Source organism: Scophthalmus maximus, chromosome 3 (genome assembly GCF_022379125.1).
Source record: "Scophthalmus maximus strain ysfricsl-2021 chromosome 3, ASM2237912v1, whole genome shotgun sequence".
Taxonomy (NCBI): Eukaryota; Metazoa; Chordata; class Actinopteri; order Pleuronectiformes; family Scophthalmidae; genus Scophthalmus; species Scophthalmus maximus.
In genome coordinates, this window is record NC_061517.1 from 17,907,372 (window position 1) to 17,934,339 (window position 26,968).

General features: G+C 42.0%; 1 protein-coding gene across 1 annotated transcript in view; it reads left to right on the forward strand.

Annotated features, from left to right (window-relative positions):
• The window catches only part of ajap1 (adherens junctions associated protein 1), a 46,849-nt gene extending 37,152 nt beyond the window's left edge, over nt 1-9,697 (forward strand). Inside the window, exons 3-6 of the mRNA XM_035645814.2 lie at nt 1,084-1,171; nt 1,318-1,560; nt 2,578-2,711; nt 3,665-9,697. Of these exons, the coding sequence (XP_035501707.1) occupies nt 1,084-1,171; nt 1,318-1,560; nt 2,578-2,650 (404 nt within the window). The 3' untranslated portion in view covers nt 2,651-2,711; nt 3,665-9,697. The remainder of the gene's footprint in view (nt 1-1,083; nt 1,172-1,317; nt 1,561-2,577; nt 2,712-3,664) is intronic.
• The last annotated feature ends 17,271 nt before the right edge of the window (nt 9,698-26,968 follow it).

The following is a 26,968-nucleotide window of genomic DNA, read 5'->3' on the forward strand; positions in this document are numbered from 1 at the left end:
CTGTGATTGGCACATTTTGAAAACGAGATGTGACCTGTGCTCGGAGCGTTGTTGCATTTCTTTTGTGTACAACTATGCATTATAGTTTGGTTACATATAAGTTTGATTAACATAAGATCTTCAATCTGATATTGTCCTGATTTTCTTTAATTAATTCCTCTGTCCTGCCTTTACATTCCCCATTTTCAAAGCAGTCAAACTACCTATCAGGGTCATCTTTAAATCAAACATTTTATGTGAATTATCTGCTGTCATTTAACATTTCAATAGAAAAAATCAAAGAAAAAATCGACAGCGATAGTATAAACAATTGAGGTGACAAAAGGCTTTAAAAAGCAGACCTGCTCTCAGTGTGAGGGGCTGTTGATGGAGGATTTATCCAGCTTAAGAAAAAAGAGATTTGGGGTAGCCAACTGTGAAGGTCGGCCATATGAGATTACATAAAGTCGATGCAAATACACAAGTAGACGTGAAATTCATGCCATTTGCTTGACTATTTGAACTGGAGCGAAAGCCATTTACCGTTGAGACGTTATCGACGTCAACGTCGGAAAGAGAATGGGCTAATATTTGCTGCCAAACTTTCGCGAGTAAGTGGACGTGAATATTAGCTTCACGTTTGGTCTGAATGAACTAATGTATAAATATATAAATAGAAAAATATGTAATATATTCAAAACATAATGATATACAGTGTTGATTTCAGCTCATTCCCTTCTTTTAATGACGTTAGAATAGTAACTTAAGTACTTAGAGAAAACTTGGACATGAACTTAGTCATCCATTACTTTTGGCTGTACTGTAATGGAATAATCCATATCACACTAAAATGATGATTGGCGGTGGATGACAATGTCATCAATACTTACTGAAGAGCAAAACCGTTCTGGGTTGTCATCCTCGCTGCTTTTTAAAGTGAGCTGCCCTTGATACTCTGCGGAGTGAGGTGGGTTTGTACAGTTCAGAGAATATAAAGAGGAGTGAAGTGCCGGGCTTGCTGCTGTGAACAACAGGAGGGGAAACATTTCCTCCACAAAATGATTGTAATTCTCTGCTCTTGTGTCTATTTGTGTCTTTGTGCAGGTTTGGCGGTCCACCAGATAATCACAATCACTGTGTCTCTCATTATGGTTATCGCAGCCTTGATCACAACACTCGTCCTTAAAAACTGGTAGGAAAGATTCCTTTACTTTTGACCCACGAAGACATTATAACTTTATCGCACTTTGCTGTCTTGTCACAACTCCCCAAAGACGACCGGAGGCACAAGGTATGATTTTATGTTTGTTTTCTTGTCTTTGGTGCGTGTTTTTGTAGCTGTGCACAGTCGGGAAATGGTCGCCACAATAGCCATCAGCGCAAGATCCACCAGCAGGAAGAAAGCTGCCAAAATCTGACAGACTTCACCCCGGCCCGGGTGCCCAGCAAGGTGGACATATTCACTGCCTACAATGACAGCCTGCAGTGCTCGCATGAGTGCGTCCGGACTGCCGTGCCCATCTACACTGACGAGATGATCCAGCAGACGCCTGTCTACAAGACTGCGTACAACGGAAACAGGTACGCCGGCCCCAGGAATGTTTGTGCATTCACACCAAAATCCAAACTTTAAAAGCCCTTCAGCCCGTTGGTGTCCACAACAGTCGTTATCGTAACTGCTATTATCAATTTATTAGAGTCTTAAGGGCAGCTCAAGCTGCACACAAAAATCGAAATTTATCCCTTATGTTGGTTGTTGTGTAATGGGCCAGTTTATAGATGTAGGCCAATGAGATGTGAGGTCTCTACAGTGCCATTTTCTGTCTACTTACTGACGGCTTTGCAAATGTCATGTAGAGCCAGTAAATATACTGTATGTATATATATATATATATATATATATATATATATATATATATATATATATATATATATTTTTTTTTTTTATTATTTTTATTTTTTTTTTTTTTATTATTATTTTATTTATTTTTTTATCTTATTTTTTTCAAACTTAACTTCAACACCCCCCTGCCCTCAAGAGTTTGACTTATTCTGTCTGAGGATGAGGACAATTCACGCTTAGTCATTACAGCTGACAAGGCAGGTGAGTTTTACATAATGAGTTGGCCTATCATGGGGTTAAACTGTCATTTTAATTATTGTGGTGACAATCATTAATAAATAAATAAAAGTGTTTACTGTCTGAGTGGATAACAGTAACAGTCATCTAAGCTGCGGGGCCAGCACGCAGCATGATCACACTTACTCTGTGTATCCAAACCCTTTAACACAGTCATTGTGATCATGGCAATAAATAGCTGTTAAATACTGTCTGGATGTCTTTGCACAAAGTTGAGGGAGGATTGAAGGAACTCCTAAAAGAAGTGGGGCCCTCGGTATGTGATTACCTCCGTCTGTGTTTCTCTGTGACCAGTGGTACAATGTTGACTGTGCCACTAAAGGCTAACTAGGGAGTTTATTAGGCCTAAGGTCTGTTGAAAAAAGAAAAGAAAAGACAATTTCATATGATCAAAGCGCATCATGTCCATCAAACTTAGTCTACTTCATGCTCTAACTTCTTGCATGTCAACCCTACAGGCCCTCCCCCACCGAACGACAGCTGATTCCTGTGGCCTTTGTGTCCGAGAAATGGTTTGAGATCTCATGTTGACGAGCCGGAGGCCTTGTTCGTTTTCTTGTGGGTGGAGGAGGCTCCCTGAAATCACGCTCTGGTGGGTACTGTGCCACTTTGTCCACTTGCAAATCATCATCTGAGCGGTAGCCACCTCGATCCCTGTGGTGATGCTGCCCCACTTTGGGAAAAGAAGGGAACTTGGCATATGTTTTGTCATTGGTGACTTCATTGTGCCCCTTTCCATCTTCTGGGCGCTGATGAAAAAGGGTTGACAAGGCCGCTTCAGTGCAGTATCAGAGGGCCATAGTTAAGATAAGAGACTAATTACGTGTATATAAGTGTTTTTAAACTACATGCTCACAGTTAATGATTTCACTCCTCATGTCTGAAACATTTTAGATTCATATGTATTTTGCCACTGTCCTACCAAGAGCGTATTGATTTGGCCATTTTAAGGAGTAAAGGAGCGGTTTCACTTGACTTGTGACAGATTTTTATGCATGGCTAATGTATGCCAGAACGGCCGGCATTTGAAATTCAAAGCGTGAAAGTTAAGCACATGCCCCACAGTGTTGCTGGAAGCCCGGAGGGAGGCGCAACGTCTGCTATTGACCCAGATTTTAAAAGGAATAGATTGCCTGCAGGTAGAGTACTGGGAGGACAGCGTCTCTCCGTTGTCTGGGCACACATTAGTCTCAGTCAGCACAGCCTTCCACGGCATGCTCCCAGTGCTGTCGTCTTAAAAGACACAAGATCCCTTATTATCTCACCAGACCTGATGTGTTTCTAAGGCTGCAGTGTGTGCTGCAGCAGACCCTAACACCACACATTGTCAATACCGCCTCGCCCTTTCATCTGGTTTAAAAAAGACACTGGGTTGCATGTTTTTCAGGCCAGATCTAGATACCAGTACACCCCCCCCCCCCCCTCAAATCAGTAGAAAGTAGGTTAGCTTTGAAAATCCTGTCTGTGTTGCAGTGATTGTTTTTCTTTCGAGCTGAGCCCCACAATGAGGGATAATTGTGTTTTGTGTTCTCTGCGTCTCCGCAGGATCCAGCTGGAAACAAGGAACACACAAAAACAGCGTCTTTTGTAAAGTAGTGTGATCACTCTTTGGACACTGGTGAAGATATTTATTTTTCTAGAGATGACAAGCAGAGCAGCCACAGCGCTGCCACTCCATTATTTCCAGGAACGTACAGTCATTTAGATAATAGATTACATGTAGGTCTATCTACGGGAGGTGCGGGACAGGACTGTGGTCAGACACAGGCGTCTGGAGGAAAAACATTGGACATTTGGAAAAGGAACACACGGAGCTGCTGTGGGTGGAGGATGAACTGTATTTATGAACAATGTGCCAATAATGCCACTATGTGCCACAACCTGGATGGAAAGACACTTCAACAACAACTGATGGACAAAACAAAGAGCGCTATATTAACCCTGTATTGACTCCAACTGCATTGTTTTTTCTTTTTGTTTGTTTGCTCATTTTTTTCAAGAAATGTGAAAGTAAAAAAAAAAAAATGCTACAAAGTGTATTTGAATATGTTTTAAAATAGTTTAAAGAAATGTGTAAAAGATATTTATATGAAGCACTATTATATTTCTTGGAGAGAAGAGAGAAGATGGAAGAAGAAGAAAAAAGAAACGGTATACGCTTTATTGAACTGTTGATTTTAAAACATTGTTTCTACAGGTCCCATTTTAGGAACAAAATTATTATGTCTATTTTTTTACACAGTACAGTCTGCCACAGCCCTAACAGTGGAGGTCTGAAGCACTTGGGATTCACCACTGTTAATTAGATAACACCCACTCCCCCTCCCTCAGCTTAGATTATAACAAAGAATCCATCTGAATACACCTGGTGCAGGCCCAACCGACGCCTGCTCCAACTGCTCATCGTTTACTGATTTGGGGTTCATAGAAAAACACACACAAGGTTTCTGTAGTGCACGCTCATTGCTTCAACGAATCCCAATGCAACAAATTCATGTACCGAAGGAGCAAGGACGACCACTACAGACATGCATGGAGCTGGACAGGACACACATACTGCCTCAGGTCTGTCGAGCTCTTCTGCACCCTCTATGTCGGTCTTAGCCCCAGCAGCTGTTTGGGATGAATTCTAATGACTTTTTACGATTCATATCTGAGCTCCAACGCTAAAAAAAGGGTGGAATAGATTCAATTTGAGCTCCACATTCATGTGATAATTTGCATAAATAGGAAAGAGATTGAAAAAAACTAATCCCTCCTCAGATAGTATATTAATATCCCCTCCCAACTCCCAGATTGGTTCACTTTAGACAAATTATTTTTGAAACCTTCAAGTCTGATTTATAGTTAGAAAGTCAAGAAGAACATGGACCAATTTGTTGAAGACGGAGCATGAAATTATCCCCAGCTTTTCAGGAAGCTGTGAGAGAGGTGCTGCAAAAAGACAGGGTCTAATCTGGATTTAAAGTGAACGGCATCGAGTGTTTTGAATGGCGCACATAGGCAGGAAGGAATTCCCTCACCGAATGTGAGGTCAAAGGTTAGTTAGCTATCTTCAGAGCCAGATCCACTCAATACTTGAGGACAATATTTATAGCATATCAGAGCTATCACAGCCAGGGCACAAATAGATTATTTGTGCGGAATGACGCAGTTCAAAAATTCGAAACATACTTATGAGAAAGCTTAATTTTTTTTTTTCAAAAGCTGTAAACACTCAGTGCATTGTGGAAGTGAGGAGATTGTGTCAGTCCGCTGCTGCCAAATTGGTTTAAACTATCTCTCAAGTCAAGGTGAGTGAACTCCGTGGTCAGTAAGGACAGTAAAGCTCTCCTGAGAGCTTTCTAGCGCCAGTAATTTTATTATCCACCTCAATCTCTGAAAGAAGGATTACCTTTGTGCTACGAAGCTTTTGAGGAAGCCGCCTCTGAATCTACCTTTTGTTGTGCTGTGAGTTTGTACAAAGCACAAATACAATTATGTAATTGTAAATGTTTTTTGGCTGCAGACAGCAATATGTACAGATTACAAAAGATGGGATTTGTTGTGTGTCGACGTGGAGCTCCAGGAATTTGGCCCAGATGGGGTTGTTACTTTTAGGCTGGTTCTCACCTTCTCGAAGGATTAAATAAAACATGCTGTTCCAGTGAGATCAGCGTCTATAAATGTGAGCCATTCAGGAGGCACTAAAATGGTCTGGGATAAACACTGTGGTGCAAAGCTCTCGCGTTTGCCCGTTCACAACATGAAAACCACTCCCATGAATGACCCATACCAGTTCAGCCTCTCGTGTGCGCCAGGCTACGGAGCTGCTTCTTTGACATAACATATATTTTTCTGAATGAAGAGTGTTATCTCACTAGTCAGAGGGTTACAAAAACTTACTGTATATTATACACGTGTAAATGTATTTTCTATATATTTGCTTCTATTTGTGTACGGGTGTGTTCTATTTTTCAAGACCTGTCCCATTTTTTGGGAGGGTTTCAGCTAGGTCGGGGATAGTGTCTTTGTTTACATGTGTAACTACGGTATTTCTTTCAAAACACAAAACTAACCTTGTGCCAAGCTTCCTACCTGCACTTTCAAGCAGTACCTGTATTATATCTTTAGCTAACCAGTATAATACTTCAGTAGACACTGCAATAGAGTCTGGAGGGTGATTTCCAGGTGGTATGTGTGAAAGGAACAGTGCTCAGTGGTGTTGTGATCATATCTTGGGCTCTGCTGTATTAATGGTTGGCTGGGAAACCAATGACTCGCTGTTCTTAAACATCATTTCCACATTGATTCTAATGGACAGTGCTCCATCACATTACTACTTAAAAAAAACAACAAAACAGTGAGAATCCAGTAGCTGCCAAGAAACCTACGAAACTTGATCAATACTTGGTCGCATTAATTTGTCAACCATCTCATTTTTGCTACAACTGCCCCAGAAAATGTATGATATTTCATTCATACTTTACTGTAATGACTGTGAAGACTCACATTAGCATTTATCAGCATATGAGGTAATCAGAGCAAGACGTCTACAGAGAGAAGTGTGGAAGGAGGGTGGTGTATGAAGTGCTCCTTGTCTAAATTTTCCTTTTAAACGCAAATGCTAAATTGACGTATTTAAAACATTGGAGTGAAGGTATTCACATTTTTTTTTTCACTCATCAAAGGATTTCAAGAATAATTCTGGTTTACTTCAACATTGGCCTTTTTCTCGCCCATGCTAGTAGCAGTAGTCAGATGTTCTGTTGGCCACTTTGTTGCCGAGTGAAATATCTCACTCATTATAACTAGAGCCCCCGACTGTCATGCCAACGTGCTTAAGCGAGATGGTGAACGGTAAACAGAACATAAGAATAATTATTGTAATTGTAAGCATGCAGCCACAAAGACGTATAGGTACATGGCTCCAATGACGTCAGACAGGGTAAAACACAAGCGCACAACTTTGTGCACATAGCCACAGCAAGTTTAAACTGGATGCAGGGTTGTACACAACAGATACTTTGTGTAATGATTTTACTGTTTGCCCTCACTCTCTCTGCTCCTTTTTTCCCCCTGCCTTGTCAGACTTCCCTTTTACTGATGTTGCCGCGTTCCAAGATCTCAGCAATTAACTAGGTTAGTATGATTTTAGCGTTACTGAAAGCGTCAGAACAAGACCCAAGTTGCACTAAACCAGAATGATCCTGCTTTCCAAGTACACCCCTAACTTCCAGATATTTGTGCTATCGGACATTTGTGACCATGCTAATTTCTGTAGTGTTTCATCGAGGGTAACCACAGGTACCTTACCTGGGTGGTTGCTGCACTAATAACACTTAACACAATAATTGTAAAAGGTCAATGTGACCCTATTGAAATCGTTGAGGTTTTATACTGAGCTGTGTGGGAGTGATTGACTCTTTGAAACCTACAAAATCACATTTTTTAACTTTCATTCTGTTTCATACTGTAGGGGAAAGTTTCCGAAAGTTTTACTTAAGTTCGCCTAGTTTGCATTGTTAGCATTTCTCATGAAGGTGGACATGCCTTTAGCTAGCAGCTCCTAATTCACCCTCGCGTTCCTGATGGACGTTCAGACAAGGAAACGTAACTTGCAGCCATGGAACATATTTGGAGACATCGGCATACATCAACCTTCTTCCTTTTACCTCTGTCTGAAATCTAACTGATATGTAAGGAAATGCCTTACTGCTTTCTTGCCTTTTCAGTTTATATTTCAGGATAGTTGATGAGTGTGGTGTATCATGGCTAAGAGGGAGGGAAATGGTTCCACTTGGCTGGTCAGATTTGATTCAGGAAACATTATCTGAGAGCAGTGCAGGAGAAGGCAAGAGGAACCGGGCGCTTGCAGGGAAGTCTTAAACAGACACCAAAGACTCGATATGCCTTTTTTCACAACAAATGAATATTTTTTCGGCTGCCATTTCTGTCTCTCCAGCAACCCACTAAACCTGTGCACCCTTCGGCACAAACAAGCTATCAATCAGCGAGGCTTTTCCTGTCAAGATGAGGGATTTGCGCTGCACACTCGTTTGCAGGGGCCGTGATTCCTGCTTGCATGTCAGACATATAGAGTGAAACTTATTGACATATGTGTTGTTTGAATTAGATGCTGGCTGAACATCTCCAAGGCAAAGGTTTGTGTCGTCGTCCGTCCCCCACATACACATAACTGGAAGCAATCACACGAGGGGAGAGGAATCGTTGTGTCGAACCTGTTTAATCATGGCTTTCGGGCGCCTGATTAACCTAGAAACATGTTTCGCAGCTGGCACCTATGCTAACATAGTGGTGATATCATTATTTTTTGTTAAGTCTACTGCAGGTTGATGAAACAGCGAGGTATGACTCGGCAGGAAGAACAAAGTATTGGATGTGACAATGAAAGGTTAAACTCAGAGGAAAGGACAAAGTTTATCTTCAACGACTGATATGTATCTCACTGAATCCATTTTTTTGCCATCAGAAAACTGTAGCTCTTCACTCTGCTTGTCCTCATCTTTTCAGAAAAGAAAAAAAATCACATACTGTGCGCTTACTGTATCCAAAGCGGAGGGCTTTGACTCTCCTCTCGGGTCATGTTTTTACTTTTCTATTCACAAGAGCTAAGGCACTGTCGCTGTCAGTGCTCATCAATACAGTCAAACGACTTGAAAAAGGAAAAACAACACTTGGTTGGCAGCATTTCAGTGCTCCCATAATCCCTCTGACTCGCTGTGTGACCCAAATCTGCCGGAGCGGCATTTGATTTGCATATGACGACCTCTGATGCCGTGCGAGGCCTCCAGGACAAAGATATGAGTGACGCTGCTCGGGAATTTGGGATAATGGGGAAGTATCGATCCACGGCTGGTTGTTCTTTAAAAGTTGATCAACATTAGAATGAGCGGAGGGGTCCAAAATAAACCAACAAAGAAACCAATAAATATCATACATTGACGTTAAATTTTTTGTGAAGGGGCTTTTCACATGCAAACACTGTGTTTTGTTTGTACATTAAAGCCGACTTACAATCACAATTCATACCTACCTTGAAGGAATCTGACTCGAGTTGTGTTGTCGCCATAAAAATGAAGAGTTTGTACTTTGTGACTCTTAAACTTTTTATATTTGTGTTTAATATATCACTGAGTACCTCTGTTAACTTTTGTATAAGACCTATGACTATAGTATATACAGACACACACACACACACACACACTCTCACATGCACACACATATATACACACCTCCACAAAAAGGACTCCAGTCTGTCTCTGTGACGGCTAAATGTTGTATAACTTTTATTTTGTGTCTTATGAACCACATCTCTTCCTTTTGTAGTTATTGGTAAACGTTTCGATTTCCAGGTGACTTTGATTTGGTTACTCTTGTACTACTAAGCTCTGTATTTGCAAGCACTGTAAATGCGATTCTCATTGGATTCGTCCTCTGTACATTTAGTACTCTGATGTTGCTATTAATAAAATGTAAAACAACATGGGCTTGTGCTTTAGGGAGTTTGTTGGATGGAGTCCAGGGGGAGGGCAGTGACCAGGGCAAACAGCACAAAATAAAAGATTTGAATATGAATCCACGCTCTGTATGTGTTTGTCGGAACTAGCAGCTTTAAAAAGCTTATCCCTCTGGAGTCTACAATCACGCCGGCGTGATCAAATCGCATGGTGTGTCTTGTGTTTTTGGGTTCAATCTGTTTGTTTATAATGTCAAAGTGAAACATTCTTTGTCTGGTCATGTAGGCAATGTGGTACTAAAAAAGGATACCAGACATTGGCAAGGTAAACCAAAGTTCAATCAAAACATTTTTTGCTGTCTTGTCTGTCTTGGTAAATATGATGCATTACTATTTTTTACAGATAACACATGAGACCAGCACTAGAGGGAGAAGGAACATCTGATGACATTTACTATGTGCGATACTGGATCAAGGAGCTGTTCTGCACCAACAGAGTGAAATCACTACTGGAAAGTCGTTAACAAGCAGAGAGTGTGGCTGATACAGATTATCAAAACCGGCTAATTTGGAGGTAAAGATGAAAACGAGCGCACACACGATGCAGCTACAGCAAGTACAAAAGGTCAAAGTTCAGTACAGTTCAAAACAGTATGTTTTGAATAAAGGTCTAGGTTATTACTAATAATATAATTATGATTAAATGCCATTGTTCTCTACCAGAGGTGTATGCGGTGCAATGTGACAAAGCACATTATCCGTACTGATTGATCTAATCGGACCGTATCTGTAATTGGCTATAGGACCACCCCTTCATGGGTCTAATTCTGATCAGCTAGCCGTCACTGACAGTGGAAGATAATTTAGAAAAATGCCAAACACTTTGTATAATGTGATGTTATTGCCAATATTATTATGGTCATTATGATCTAGATATTAGCTCCAAAGCACTATTACCTTGATAACTGAAAAAATAAGTCTGGCACCATGGTCCGTCTGGGTAAAACTGTTCAAAATGAGCATTGACATATTTGTAGTGGGAGCCATAAGTGCTGCGATAGCTATTTTTCTTGCTGATTAAAGTGTGCAATGTCTCCTCAGCTAGCTTTTCTTCCTATCCAGAGCAGTCAACCATTCATAATAGCATTGATTAAAGCTTTGTGAGCACAACCCCTCCGTGTTTAGTATTCCCTTCACAATAGTTTTGCAGGCCGACTGGAAAATCTGTGAAGTTAAATATGTTTTGAAAATGCAGGAGCTTGTAGACTTAATGTGAGGACTTGTACAACAAAAATCTGAGCTTTTATGTTTCAAGTTTCACATGTATAATACATTTACACACAGGAGCTGAGTTTGAAGAGCTTGTAGAGAAAATGTGAACTAATTCAAAAATGTGTAGATTGATATGAATATAAATACAATTATAGCTGCAAACAGAAACTGTGGTCACACCAACAGTCATTTGCATCTTGGTGGTCAAATCAGCCACCCCTGAATTTGGAATGTATCCATATGCTGACCTTTATGATAAATGCATTGGAATGGTAGAAACAGGGGGGAACTATTTTCCCAAGTTTTAGCAAAAAACATTCAGTGGTGTCTGAAACAGACAAACAGACATGGACGGGGACAGCTCCTAACCCACACACTGCTGATACAATTGTCAAGATGTTATTAATTTTCCCAAAACAGCCATCTACTGATCAGAAGCATATTTTTCCAATTTCTCGTTTCTCCTCTCTCTCGTCTCTGGGTTTTCGTTGTCTCTCTGTTTCGCTCTTGCCTTCTTTCTCATGCTGTCTGGGTGTTTTGGGGATCACCTGGAGATAAAGTTCTCCTCTCGCATTTGATGAACCGGCACAGGCAGAATGAGTCCTCCTCTGTGCTCCCTAAAGCCCGGCTCTGTCCTCAGGGAGGCCTGCCAGGCCGCATTAGCATGAGGTCGGTTGGATCGGACCGCACTGCCTGTGACAAGCCCAGAGCCCCCTTCGCTCCTCATACATTAAACGGAATTATCCAGCCCTGCCTGCACAGACGGGCCCGATCAATGGGGTGGACGGAAAATGCCAACAGCTGCCAGGGAGATACTCCAGCGTGGTGAGATTAATCCCTGCTGCAGACCTGCACCTTTCAAAGACTCACCACCAAGCCCAGACATCAGACTCGAAAGTTGGTTAGCGCCTCGGTCATCTTGCAAGGAGTGGACCAGCTAAGACAAGTGGAGGCAGGGATAAGAAAACTAACTATCTATCTTTCTCCAAGTTCTGTTTCTCATGAAATTGTACAGCCATGATTAAGGTGATTGGTTGTCTCTATCCAGGTCTAGGAAACACAAGTGTTAGTGCCTCTCCAAATTTGAACCAAATAGACCTTGCTGCTTCTTGAAGGAAAGAGGCTGTTCCCCCGTGTGGTGGAAAAATGTCCTCACAAGAGTATCAGCCTTACCTTCATCTAAAGCAATGGAGAGCCAGAGGAGGATTTCTGCCATCCTGCAAATCTAATCCCACATCCTAGTGTGACTGTCCTTCTTTAGCAGTGCATCATTCAGGGGTTCAAAGTGTATCTGCATGATAAACTTACTTGCATGTGCTTGGTCCTCTTGGAGTATCAACTATTCAACAATGGCACTGCTACTAAAAGGAGGGGACTTGCTACAGGTCTCACTAACCTTTGGTCCAAACTGGTGCTTTATCGATTGCAGAATTATAAGAGAACTCTAGTAAGAAGTGAAAGGTGTAGAAGTTTGTTTGTCTCTGTGTTGTTGCAGGTGGAAAGAAATGCTTGCTATAGGTCTGTTTGAAATTGCGAAGAACAAATAAGGACGAGGAGTGCTCGGTCTGCCTCGAGATTCAGAATATTCTTCTTTTAGCATCAGAATGCTGTATCCTTCACAGAGGAGACATTCAAGCAAGAATCTCATATAAAATCAACAGGCATATCCAAATTTTGAACTCCATACAGAGGACATGCAGACAGAATGTAGAAAGGAGTGTCTCAGCGTGTGGCCCAAATGGAACTTCCTCAACTTGTCTTTTGGAGTTGTGATGAAGCACACAGGTACCCAGGTTGGCAAATACAGCATCAGCATACAACATACTCAACAGAGGATTTGTGCATTTCCCTCAAGGAGGAGGAATTTGCAAGCAATATTTCCGCAAGCTCAAATTCAGTCAAACTGATATTCCACTAGCAAGTGTAGAAAAATTATAGGGGAAGATTGACTGTCAGTTATAACCTCCAGATTGCCTGCCAGGTTTGATGGAGTTCATCCTCCAGCTGAGACCAATAACATATTTTATAACTCTGATAATGAGCTTTAAAAAAAAATGGACAAGGAAAATCAAATTATTAGACAGTGCTTATGGTCAAATGCCATGCAGTAAAGTCACACTCATCCTTAGAACCCCTAGTAATGCATCATTGAGCCTGAAAATGGCAAAATATTTTCGGTATAACTTAATGTCTGTCACAGAGGAGCTATGAGATGCCAAAGGGTGAGAGCAACCCCAGAGAAAGAGAGGGAGGGAGCCAGCACAGATTTGGACTTGCAGGACCCTTTCACCAGCAAACCTTTGACCAGAGGCCGCCACAGGAAAGCACAAAAAAAATTGACAATCTAATTTCCCTTGCAACTGGAAGAAAGACTCCAAAACAGGTTCTAATCCAGAGCTTGGAGTTGCCAGGGGTGATTGGGGGGGATGTCATCCAGCTAAAATAGCTCCTCATTAGCACCTCTGAAGCAGGTCGTATGATTAATCGTCACCAAAGATTTACAATCCAATTAGTGAGTGTCTGGGGGTGGAACAAATGACTCACCTTTGAGGGAAACACATCAATGAATAGACCCAAATGGGCCTTTTTGGGGCAATTTTTGTGCCTTCGGCTGATTGATGCTGAAGTGGATGGGCGACGTCTCCAGGATGACGGTGTTTTGTCCCATCACTCAGAATGCTGGGAGACTTGTCATCGAAACGTGGCAAGTGAGAGGATTCAGTTTATTCTTGACATCAAACACTTTGCTGACGTGAGTTGACATTGCATTCTGTCAGAGAACAGCAATGGAAAAAAAGGTCTAAGTTTGAGCAAACTGGTGAGTGTGTGTGCACGCATGTGAATGCATGTGAATGCATTTCTCAAGCAATGACTAATTTAGCAGCGATCACTTCTCTGCAGCCTAGCCTGAAGTTTTAATCCCCACATTTGCATGGCTAAACATAGATCAGCCTCCACACGTCCGCACTGGATATCAACTCCAGGAATATAAATGCTTGTTTTGACGGCACGTTGAAAAAATGACGATTAAACATTCATGAGCTCACTGCATCTTTGTCTTTGCGGCCGCCTCTAAAACATTACCTGTATATGATACAGTGAGACAGTAAATGCACAGGTTTCCCAGCTGAAGTGAAATGGATTCAGGTTTTTGTGGTTTTTTTATCCTCGTTGGGCCAGGCCCCTCTGTGTTCCAAAGACCGGTTCAATTCCTTGCAAATGAGCTTTTTCCAAGAGCATCTTTGCTGAGTTTAAGGAGAGAGCTCACAGAGGCGGAACGGATGCAATAACCGCCGACTCGCTGGCTGATAGAATAGCTTTATCACACACTACTTGCGCTGTGGAGTTGGGGTATTCTATCTTTGTGGCATTTTCCCTCTCACACACACACACAAAAGACAACAAAGAAATATACAAACACACAAAGAAATGTGCAAAAACACAAATGCTAAGCAAGAGACAGTGAGAAAAATGACTATGAATGTTGTTTTGGGTTTTTTTTTGCAGGAAGGATCTTACAGTAAATACAACCAAAATTTAGTAACTTCCATTTGATTGAGCAAGTGTGTGTGTGTGTGTGTGTGTGTGTGTGTTTACAGCTGGTAATAGTAGCTGACACAGAACACGTCCCAGCAGCTGCCCGGGCCTCCTGCTTGCCAGAGCATCTTATTTGAAGGTGTCTCTGGTCTTGGCTGAGAATGTGGCCAACGCTGCCGAAGAAATGCCTCAAGTCACATGTTGGTAGAAAAAATCAATGAAGGGATCAATAAATGTATCAATCAGTGCAATCTTTTAATGTTTAGTGTCAGAAATAAACCCAGTGTATAAATAGTACCCAGGAGTATCATGATTAAATGTTGTGTTCATATAAACATCATATCTCGGTTTCATATTCAAGCCGACGTGAGATACACAACACATTACGTGTGCAGACGTTTTCTTGCCTTAGTTTCAATTCAGTTTGGTTTTGATTTGATTTTTGTTGTTGAACTGCATTAAACTGTCTCACAGCAAGAATATATAAATACGATACACAGACATACATATGACCATTATGTCCAGCCACATGTTGCCATGTTTTTTTATTCAGAAGTGTCTTCATTTACCATTGGGAGCTCGTACTAAATGATACTAAAAGTTTCTGACTTTGAGTTCTCTCTAAAGACCGATCCAGCAAGCGGCTGAGCGCCGCCTTCACTTTGAAACTGTGTGAACTTGTTTCACTCAGCTCACTGCTAAGCTAAGGGAAGGGACACGGTTGACCCTGTTCCTTTGGATGTTTTCGAGTGAACTCAAAGTTACTGTTTGACAGGTGGTCGGTCTGCGTCAGGGAATGTGGAACAAAAACATGAAGCTATAGTGAAACAGAGAAATTAAATTAATTAGGCTGGACAAATTAGAAAATGTTGGGGGGATAATCTTCTAACACGGCAGAAGAACTACATTTGCTCACAGGTGGAGGACCGAATATAAGGCCAAAATAACAAACAAAACCCCAACACCAACTCAAAATGATACTCAACTCGTCTACTGAAGTGAAATGAAAACAAAACTGAGCTCCCTGTCTGACCATAAAACAGGAGAATATGGAGGCAACAGAGGACTCCTACCAGTGCCGCTAAAAACACAAATATAACGAGCCCGGCAACAGCACCAGTCAACCAAACAGATTAAAAAGAATTTTAAAAAAGGGGAGAGGACAGGTTGTGGGAGGTTCATATACTGCTCCACTGACGACCTAAGGGGATTCAGGAGTTGGTAATCCTGGCACTCACAAAAGGAGAGGCACACCTGAAATGTGAACAGTGTGCGGACATACTGCTTGTGATCAGCTACCTCAGCCAGTTATGAGCTATATGTTTAGCCTGAGGTTGATCTGTGAATGCGTCTTTACTTTGACACTGCTCTTAACGTCCACTTACAAGAGGTCTAAACAGCTCATCTAATAATGTTCCCACTGACGTTGAAAACGTTGTACATCTTCCGAGCATCCGCTGAGGTTTAGAGGTGGTCGTAACGAGACGGCTAAGAGTGACCGTCAACAATTAGGCACGGTACTGACTGGATATTCTCAGATAATAAACATGTCTTTGGCATATACTATATATGATGTTTAAAAGGGTCTGGACCACTTGATGCGAAGGGGACATGAAATGATCATCCATGTGACATTGAGTCTGGGCAGAGAATACAGGGCAGATAATATCTTTATTTTCTACCAAAAGCAAAATATGCTACATTTCATTCACACTGAAATGAAAAAGCAAAAACCCTAACACCTTGTTTTGTTCACCACTCAGGCTGTTTCCACATCATATCCTGCAGAAAGCTAAATCCTTATTTTCTATACTGAAGAAGAGCTGTAGCTTGACTCAGAACTACCTGATCTTTCCTGATGCACACCCCTACTGCGTCTGTTGTCCCACCTCAGTCAGGATCAGTCACGTTCATGCTGAGTCACCAAAATACCAAAAGAGCACAGACAAGAACATAAAAAAGATCCACTTGACTTATATGTATCAAACATACCTCAAAAATAGAAGTCTTTATGTTCACAGATGTACAGGCAACATACTGTCATGACACAATCAGTGTCAGACATGTTAGCGGTGAAAGTTCAGTCTAAAAATCCAGGTAGTGACCCCTAGATGGTTCCGGGTTGAAAACAGTAAATAATAGGAACAAACACATTAATAACAATGTGTCTATTAGGAAGGAAAGGAAAAACATGTAAGGTTTGTCCTGAAGGTCGTGAAAGAGGAAGATCATTAGAGGGTTAGCAAAAGCGAAACACTCCAGGCCCATGTGACAGTACTTGCATATGACATAGACATTTTGGCCTGATGTGGAAGCCAAGGAAAAGTCAGGGGGTCATTAAAACACTATTACTTTAGGTTCATCTGGATTCCATACAAATATCTCCAGTATCCCAGTTCAATACTCATCCTCTGACTATTGAGATAAGTGAAATTACTCAAGCTAGGGGGTTTGAAAAGGTAATTATAGAATTAAACGTGAAATGAGTTTCCTTGTAGGCATTCTGATAATGTATGCGCATCGAATGGATGCGATATAGTGTATATTTACTAGTAATAATAATACTACTACTACATTTCATTTATAGAGCACTTTCCATTGCTAAAAGCAATCTCAAAGTGCTACATACTAGTCGTGTCTTAGAAGCCTGACAGGTCAGTGGTTATCAAATTCAAAGTGTGTGATGACATCACTATCCCCGAGCTCTGTCATTAGTCAAACTGCAAAACGGAGCAGAGACATTAACAACACAATCGTCACGGTCAGAGGTTTATTTCGCTCTTACGAGCAGCTGTTGTTGCCAGAGATCCAATATGGCTGCCAGGGGATGTGTCGGGTCACCTGAATGTACAGTGTCTCGTGTTTTCTTCATAACACGTAAACTTGAGGGACAGGTTAGTTATTCTTTCTCTCGCACATAAAAGGCACGTGCGTGTGAACCCTCTGCAATAAATCTGTAGTTGTCATTTGGGGGCAGTTCCTGTATCAATCGCACTCTGCTACCTGCTCACACAAACCGTCGGCAGTTCGCGACAACTCGCGGGAGCACGGGGAAGTCACCTCCTGTGGGTATTGATTTTTCTCCCCGGCGAATGTTAAATGTTTATTAAAAGAGTTCAGCAGCAGCAGCGGGAGAGGCGGGGTGCCCTGAGGTGATCTCCTCTCCTCTCACTGAATATGCCTCCCCACTCCCTCCGTCTCCCCCACCACAACTTCATTCTCTGGCTTTGAGCGAACACAGATTGACTTCAGGATAGACAGGATCCGCCTCCCCCCAGCCCACACGTCTATCTCCTGTCTCTCCACACAGGACTTTGATTTCCTTCTCCCAGCGGCTCTGAACAGCAGGAGCGGCAGGTCAGGAGTCCGACTCACAATATACGGGGAGCACGGGGGAAAGAACGGGGCCGACTGCCAGAGCTCCAGCTGCGGTAGAATCACTGTCCGCCATCTGCAACTTGTTTTTCTCTTCAGCTGATAGAGGACGACTTCTTTCTCTGCGGCTGACTTGTAATTCCACCATTCGGGAGAAGACCAAACAGGGGGGAGCGACGGCAAGAGCGAAAGTCATGTTCGGATATTGAAAAGGTTAATACTGAACCGAGTCTATTCTTCTTGCCTAATTTCCTCTCTCATGATTTAGGCAGAAAGAGGTTAGGACAGCAGATTTGCCTGCTGTCTGCTTGTTTTACCTCTGTTCTCCACATTGATCCATAAATTGAAGCTGAATCTTCAGGCATTCGCTCAGAGCGGTCGGAAGATACATTTTTACTGATTTGAAATGCACCCTCGCGCGGATCAGCTTTTAACATCAGCAAAGCCGCGTTCCTCACCGACAAACTTTGCAGGTCATTTTCTTAAAAGGACACACTTGACCCTGGTTTCAACTTGTGAGGGTTAAACGAGATCAAAGCTGCTTCTGCTGTTAATATTTTGGAGAGAGGCGAAGAGAAGTTGCACTTGGGCTGTGAGCCGAACGCTTTCATGTCATGTTTGCTGCAGAGGAGAAGCGAAACTGAACGTGCACACTTTGATGCAAGACATTTTATAACATTGCGTGTGAGTGGAAGCATGTGGAAGACTATGGAAGGAATTTTGTGGGCGGGAGGAGCGAAGCAGAAGTTGATGCTAATAAGTTTTCTTTGGGAAATGAGCTCAGATTACACATCACATGTCAGTTTAGAGGCGTCTTGATGGTCAATGATGCCGATGTTTCACACAGCTTTACATGTTCAATATGACTATGCATTAAATAATCAAACAAGATGCACACTCGTGTCTGTCATTCTGCCACATGCAACATCGTGTTCCATTTCGAAATTGTTTTTGCTCCATCTGACATATTCCCATTACAGATCCTAATTTTCCAGAAGGCAGCAGACGAGGTGGCACAGTGTGATTATAATCACAGATAAGTTGGAGGGAGATTTTCATATTTTGCAGACAGCGTCCCGCCGGCCTGACCTTTCAGCTGTTTTCATGGGACTGCCCTGTTTGTGATCAATACTGCAGCTGCCCTGCTGAGGATCAGAGCCTGTGCTCAGAATCCTCCATGTCTGTCACATTCTCCTACAGCGTCGGCATTACAGTGAGACTGGATCTTACGCTTAGGTTTACTTTGTGCTCCATGTGGCGCTGTGCTTTTTGAAATGAACATGTGGATAGTCCTACTGACTGGGCATCAAACCTGATCGATTCGTCATTACACAAGATTTAACCCTCGTTGTTATAGTCAATCATCACAGTCACCAGTTATGATGATACCCTAATATCATACTGTCTAATATCACCAAACATCTGACACCTGAAATACTATTAGTGTGAAGTCAAATTACTTTGTTTTGCCCTGGACTATAAAAAAACGTAAACCACATGTAGCTTTTATTGGCTCCGCAAAAGTATGAACATAAAAAACTTGAAGAGCATGACTACAAGTTAAACTTCTACTTTAGTCGAAAAAAGTAGTCGTTAGTAGTTTTTGTATAATTCTGCTAACTAGCAAGCAGACCAATGAACACCGGTGAAAACACAACCTCCTCTGGCGAGTATAATAAATACTTCCAATTGTCGCGGGGAGTCCAACTCACAAAAGACCAAGACCAGAACTCACTGTAGACCCGATGTGAGCGCGCACACACACCCACGGAGCAGCACCGTCGCCTCTACCTGAAAAGCTGAGAGCTCAGTTGCCGGCGTCGTCGAAAAGTTTGAGCTTTCAAAGTCATTTCGGCAGGCTTCATCGGAGGCAGCTGGTGAGAGAATTAATTGCCAATCAGTTGATCCCAGCAGTTTGCAGGGGTTAAGACCATCTCATCTACTTAATGTCATCCACTGCCTCTACCCCCTCACATTGATCGAATGTTGTTTAATTACCACCCAACTGTAGAGACTCAATGAACTATTAAATAACTTAATGATTTGGCACTTTCCCCCCCCCAACAGCTCGGATCCAGCGAAGCGGGCCCCCCAGCACATATTATACAAATGACTGCCGGCGGAGGTGTATCAGCCTCACGCTCCGGTACTCACACCAAACACATTGTGATATCATTGCTTTGAACCACAGAGGCGATGTTAGCACCTCAGAGATCATAAACACTACAGAAAAAAAAAAATGTTATCCCAGATTTGCTCTTTAAAGGGCGTTAAAAACACATAAGTCATTTATTTCTCCGGCTTCGACGCCATCCCCTGAGCTTGTAACAATCTGAGCCTTTCGAATTCGCCTCCTTTACACTGCCACCCCTTTCAACCGCCACCAACCCCAGAGGTGCTGTATCACCAGATTGAACAGGAATGTTGCAGGCTTTATGGATTGGTGATGAGATGACTGCCATCGAGCCGGCCCTGACCCGCTGTGTCAACACTTACAGCAGAACTCCCAGCTGCTGCTTCACGCCGCTGCTACCTGCTCTTTCTAAGAGTTTCTAAGTGGAAAACGGAATGCTGTGTATTATTCAAGACATGTAAGAGGCGGCAGCAGTAAGTCGGTGCCACTGGAGAGATGTCATTCCCATCCACATGGGGGCCCGAGGACAGCTTTCATCCCACTAAAGAGAGCTCACTTTGTCTACAGGGCGCCCTCATCTCCTCAAACAGTGACTCAATGCAAATGTATGAACATTTGGCCATAAATCATTCAAACATCTCTCTGATCCCACCCTGGACTGAAAGGGAATGCAGAATTTACACACATATTAAAGGACCATGCTGGTGTTTTTCCATTCTTCCACATCATTTCAATATTAGCTACAATTGTGCGGCCAATGCTTTGCTTTGACTAGTGAGTCTTAAGTCGGATTTCTGATGGCCCCCCGAATGCGGCATGGCGGACAATTTTCAAAGATTCTGAGAGCTGGTCATATGATTGTGTCCCATATTGGCTGGTATGGCACTATGATGAATTTAACTGAAGAATTATTGAATATACAAAATCTTTCATGAATAAAATCAAAGCCATGAAAATGATGCCACAAATCAGCCTCATCTAAATCATGTATGACTTATGAAACTCAAACATGTAATTTATTGTTTCAATCTTTATATGTTGACACAATAATGCAATTCAATTTTAATATTTGTGTTGTTAATAGGCAGGCTTTGTTCTTTGGTCAAAGCCAGGCTTAATGTTTCTCATCATTTTGTAGTATTTATGCTAAGCTAAGTTAGCTGGCTGCTGGTATCCTTTGGTTCAATTCTCTGTACAAAAGCAAATAAGTGTTTTCCCTACAAAAAAATTCTCTGGCTATTTTGTCATAATTTTGGTAGTGTTGGCAGCAGGCTAAGCAGGGTACTGCTGATTCCTTTTTTCCGAAGGATTCTGACGTATTCCCGGCCAGATGGGATATACTGTATAATCCCTTCAGCGTGTTCAGGGTCCACTGTAGCCTGTGGTCTGCTCCCAGTTGGAAGTGCCTGGCAAATGTCCAGAGGAAGGCATCGTGATCTAACGTCCAAACCACCTCAACTGGCTCCACTCGTCGCGCAGGGGCGGCAGCCCGTTTCATAACTTTGTCAACATTTCTCTATTGATGCATCTGAAGGAGTCATATTCAGGCAATTGTGATATCACTAAAAATCAAATCAAGCTAACACACTCAGAGTTTGAAAGCTGAACACGACCAAAAGGGAGTTACTTTCTGTTGCTCCTCTTATTGACTTTTCTCCCTTTCTTAATCGCTCCCTCGTGCACTTCATTTTAATCTTTATCGTCTTCACAGCATTTCTCCATGGCTTTGTTAAACTGCCATGTTTGCTTTTCGCTCTTATGAACAACCCAGTGCTAATCAGAAACCAAACAATGAACAGAAAAAGTGTTTTCAAAGAGCTGACTGGCACATGGCCACAGGCTACAAAGCCTGGTGTAAAATACAGTAGTTGTCGTCACTCGCGTTTGAGTCCAAAGGCAGTAGGTGCCAGTCTTTTGGAAGCGATCCAAATATGCTTGCTCCTTCTGTCAATCTCTGTCCTAATGACTACAAAAGACAGAGAAGGTGAGTCATCCATTCACAGCCCTTTCCTTAATGCTTAACCATCTATCCATTCTCTATACACCACAGAAGAGCCATCCATTCATCCTCACTATGCTTCAGCGTCACCGTCCATCCATCTTAAGCAGCCTGCAAAACAGCACTACCAAATGCACCATACATCTCTGATGGACTCAACGTATACGTAAAGTAGGATCTACAGTTTCCAACTCTGTTAAGAAGACTGTTACCTCATTTATTCAGTCTCGTCATATTCCACTACCTAAATGTGACGGATGCACATAACAGAGTTGCTCCTAGAATTTTCTGAACTGCTCAGTATCTGTTGCACGTGTCAAGCGATGTTTAAGTGTCTTAGTGGCAGAGAAGATTAACTCCAGATACATGTAAAAGTTAATAAAGATGATATGAAATGCTTGTAGGTACACCATTCTCCTGTAACTACCCCAAGCTGCAGCAATGTTGTCACGCCCTCAGCTCTGTAATAACACACTTTGCATCTGCAGGGCAACAATGAGTGGTGCAGATGTGTTATTATACACTCGCAGAATAACAGGCATTTTATGTAAGAGGGATAAAACCAAGAGGCAAAGGGGAAGAAAATTAAACACTGCCTTAAATGTTTCATTGATATCTCAAACTGCTCTCCAGTTGTAATAATATTTTACACCAGTGAACAGACCTCTGATTGTCTACCATCTAAAATAGTAGTTGCACCCTCAATGACGTGCAACATATTTTTCAGCTCTCTGCTAAAAGAAAGAATAAGGCAACATTTTAGCTATATTTGAATCAAAACCTGTTTTATGTATTTTCATTGTATCATCACCAGTGGCAACAGTGAGCACCTTGCAAGCGGAACAGCTCAGTCAGTGAGATTGGAGGTAATCCCCTTCTGTCTTCGATTTGTATCCAAAACAATAGATAGATGGATAGGTTGTCATGGAGTTACACACTGACATTTACTTCCAAGCATTAACCCTAGTTACTTCTTATTTTTCCTCCAAGACAACCGGCAGGTTGACATTTTTGGTTTTTAATCTTAACAGCTGATGCTGAAGATAATGCCTTTTGGTGATCCCCTGACTTGTTGCTGACACGCATAACATTACTGCTGCAACGCATAATAATATGCATGTGAGCATTGCCATTGTGAGCATAACATGTTGGATTTTGCATTCATCACATACCCAGGCATAGTTGCAGACTCTTATATATATGTAAGTATCATTTTTGCAAACAATGTGAGGAATTCACTGAAAATGTCAGTCCCTTAAGATGACCGTGTTGCTGGATAAGGCCAGTGATGGAGAGTTGCTTTGACAAAACACCATCAAGGTAACATTACCTGTTGTTAATATTAGTTTGAGATTTTTATGTTTCTCCAAATCATTTGTTTTTAATGTATTTGGAAATTCAATACAAACATCCTCTCCGATAATGAAAGCATTAATGTGGCAAACAACAGTAAACAGGACTGTCATGCTGTAAAAGGAATAGTGGAAAAATACATTTAGTGAAAAGACTTAACCAGAATTAGAGGCCACCGGGAGATTCTAAAAGAATGAAAGGCAGGTGGAGGAAGGAGGCAGGTTCATTGTACGGAAAGGAACCACCGGGTTCATTTATCCTTGTTTTTTACTAGCCTGCAGAGCAATAGGCAAGGAACCAATCTCATGCAGTTTTGTGCCACAACAACGTGAACCAATTGCTTGAAGGAAGAAAAGCAACATTGTGGTTGGCCCAGATTACTTAAAAATAAGTGTGTCTCCTTTGAGTAGCCTCATTCTCAGTTTTTTATGTCAGTGCTACTTTTGCAGGGCTGCCAATTCGCTAGACAAGAACGGAGCAGGCCTTTTGCCTCTGAGTTTCACAAGCATGTACAAGAAATTTGAACTTGAGTCAAGCACCTGAGTGGATAAAAGTCTGGGTCAACCAAAGCCGCATTCTCCCCCCAGCATTATTCCCTAAAGCTGTCCTGGTAGTCCCTGCGTACGCTCCCTTATCCTCCTCCCCCCCTGACTCCCAGCCTTTTGCTATCATAATGCAGGGAGGGAGAGTAGAAAGTATTGACAGCCTTGTTTTCAGTGGCTTGTCTGTGTCTCTGTTGAGATTTTCCTAATTACCTCCCAAAGGAGCCCTACTGCTGTCAGATGGAAAGAGAGGAGGGTGAGAAGGAGCAAGATAAAAGAGGGGAGACAATGTAGGGGGTAAGATGGGAGGAGAGACAGGCAACAGGTAGACAGCAATACACAGTGAAAACAGAAATGAGTTTTAGGGGTGCGGGGGTTGGTTGCACGTGATCCTCCATTTAGCCTCACTCTGCTGTGCTGACTGTCACCTCAGCTCTGGAAAACATGTAGAACGCCTCCATCTCCGGTATGGGCTTTTTAAAAATGCATGGAGTCACTCTCTCCGAAAATGAATTAGAAGAGTTATAAAATAGGCTACGTGAGGGAGTGAGAATTTCCTCTCATTTTGTAGAGCAGTTCATGACAGTGATGGGCTGGTGTGATGTACAAATATGGCACATTAGTAGCATGAGAATAGCACCATCCATGCCCACGTTGGTCATATTAAACCTGACATGTCCGGAGGCTAAACGCTAAAAAGCAGCAGAAAGGACTTCATGAGGATCTGATCTGCAGTGACAATGATGCGCTCGCATCCCACGTACTGCACTCACTTAAAGTAAGACCATGTCATTGTTTCTCAACAGCTGCTGCTGTGGCCACGAGTGGCAACACAGAATTTCCCTTCATGTTTCAAGATCCTACTGTGTCAATCGATTCAACGATGTTGTCACAGATACTAGTGCAAATTTGACTGCAGGTTTGTGGAGTCGACGCAGTCTGTGCAGTCAATTTACTGAATGTAAAGACGTTCGCTATAACCTTGCACCAGCTGGGAGTGTTGCTGGGAGTGTTTGCACCTGCAGGGCTGTGTTTACCGGGAGCGTTTGCATTCAGCTCAGGCTCTCAGGAACTCACCAGAAACTTCAAGCTTTCATTTTCCTCCAGTCCCTGTCCATTTCCCTCTCCCGTGTGTTTATGAGGCAGATAAAAACCCTACATGAAACCCCCAAGGAAAACCCAAAATGTATTGCTTAACACCGACATATCTTTGTGTCCGTTTTCTCTACCACGGGCAAATTCACGGAAGTTCTAACCCCTCCCCCATTGAGATCAATTTCCACCAATCATAAAAATAGGTTAGCCCAATCACAGCCTTTTATCTATGAGGGGGCAGGTCTGACACAATGACTGACATGGGAGCGCCCAATGGGGGCGCCGCTGAAACATTTTCACGGTCAACCAAGATGGCTACCGCTGACGTGGAGAGAGGTTTGTTGATACACTGTGGAGACAGTATTGAACTCACTGGACGGTATATTTTCCCCTAAATGAAGAACAAACAATTATCCTCCTTAAGTCAAATAACATTGTTATTACACTCTGCGCTACATGACAAGTTATCTTCCTCTGAAAAAGCTTTCAGATTAAATTCATCAATTTAACTTTTTACACTTTAAAATGTAGTACAGCACATTAGAGTCTTAAAGATAGTGAATTAACAGAATAAGTCCAGTCTACACAGCAAACATGTATCTAGAGCTAACATAAGCTAGGGAACCATAAGGTACAAAATAACAGACGACCAAGTGAGGCTGTAGCTGCAAAATTCCCTGAATGTATTGAATTAAGGACGGATGAATTCTTGTGCAAATGAATTCAACTTTTCATTTGCAAGTAGACGATTGTCCCATGTCTGCTACTGAAGCTTACATGTAGGCCTATCTCACATGCTACTTTTAGCTTGACCCTGTCACCAAAGTAATTATAAGGAAAATGCCAGGAACAGTTTGGTATTAAGGATCTTGAAGCTTTCAAGATTAGTGACAAAATCTCAATAAGAGGACAGGAGGCAAATCCTAAAAACTGTTTTCACGTACAAGTAATCTGCTTATTGTCCGCATTCTGGTTAGTTGACTGGAACCCAATGTCTTAGTTATATTAATCTGGCAAGTCCAGTATATTGCTTTCTTTCTTTTGACCTTGCACTTGTAATATATTCTGAGTGTGTGAGACAGATAATAAAATGCAAAAGCAAACACTGTTTCTGTGCCACAGTAGCAAATTTAATATGGGAGAAGCCGCGTTTCTCATGATCAGAAGATGAATTTGCCCAAGTTATCTGGTTCTTTCATGCTTTTACCCAAAACCAGGTTACTGCAGCAACCAGGTCAAGAATATAGTTCTGTGTTAATGGATTGAGGCCACTATAGAACAGACTCCACTCTTTATACAAAGAGCGCTCTGCATTCGGAGTAGTTTTATGGAAATCCTGATACATTTCACATTCCACTTAAATCAATTACTATTGGAGCAACTCCAGGTTTTTTATTTAATTACAGCCTCAGCTACAAAAAAACATGCTTAAACTTTGGAGTGTAGCGGCCCCTCCTTCTATTAAACAATACACAATTTGATCCTTGATTTTGGTAAAACTACTGCAGACTCGCAAAAAGATTAAAATCACAAAGCTTCTACTGTTATCACAAATCAGAGGAGATCCTGCGCAGCTTCAGTCCTGTGTAAATAAGGGCCTCAGAGGGCTATATTAAAACACATTCCCCACTGTGATAGGCTTTATATGGAGGCCGGGCAAGCAAAGTGTAAGTTATGTTTGAGGAATTCCTTTGCACAAAAGTCAGACAGGATCATTTTTGGTGATCAAGACCAAAGTACCTCAGTTGCTATCACCTGCTTGAATATACTGATACTGCTTATGAGCCATCTTAAAGCAGCTGTCCATGGTGCTGAAAAGAAAAGTAATTCAAGTGTCTGTATAGACACCGCCTTTGAAATATATGGAAAATCCCTGCAGTGACTCGTATGAGGTCCAATCACACTCAGCGCACAGCGAAAATAGAACCTACAGTCAGAAACTCCAGCCGTCTGCCTTTGTGTGTGATGGTTTACGTTCTTAAATCTAGCTCTGAAAGTTCTTTTAACTTTCCCCAAGGACATGTGCTGACAGTAAATGCAGGCATTGTCACTTTGTAAATAAATTAACATTTCCTGGTAAAGC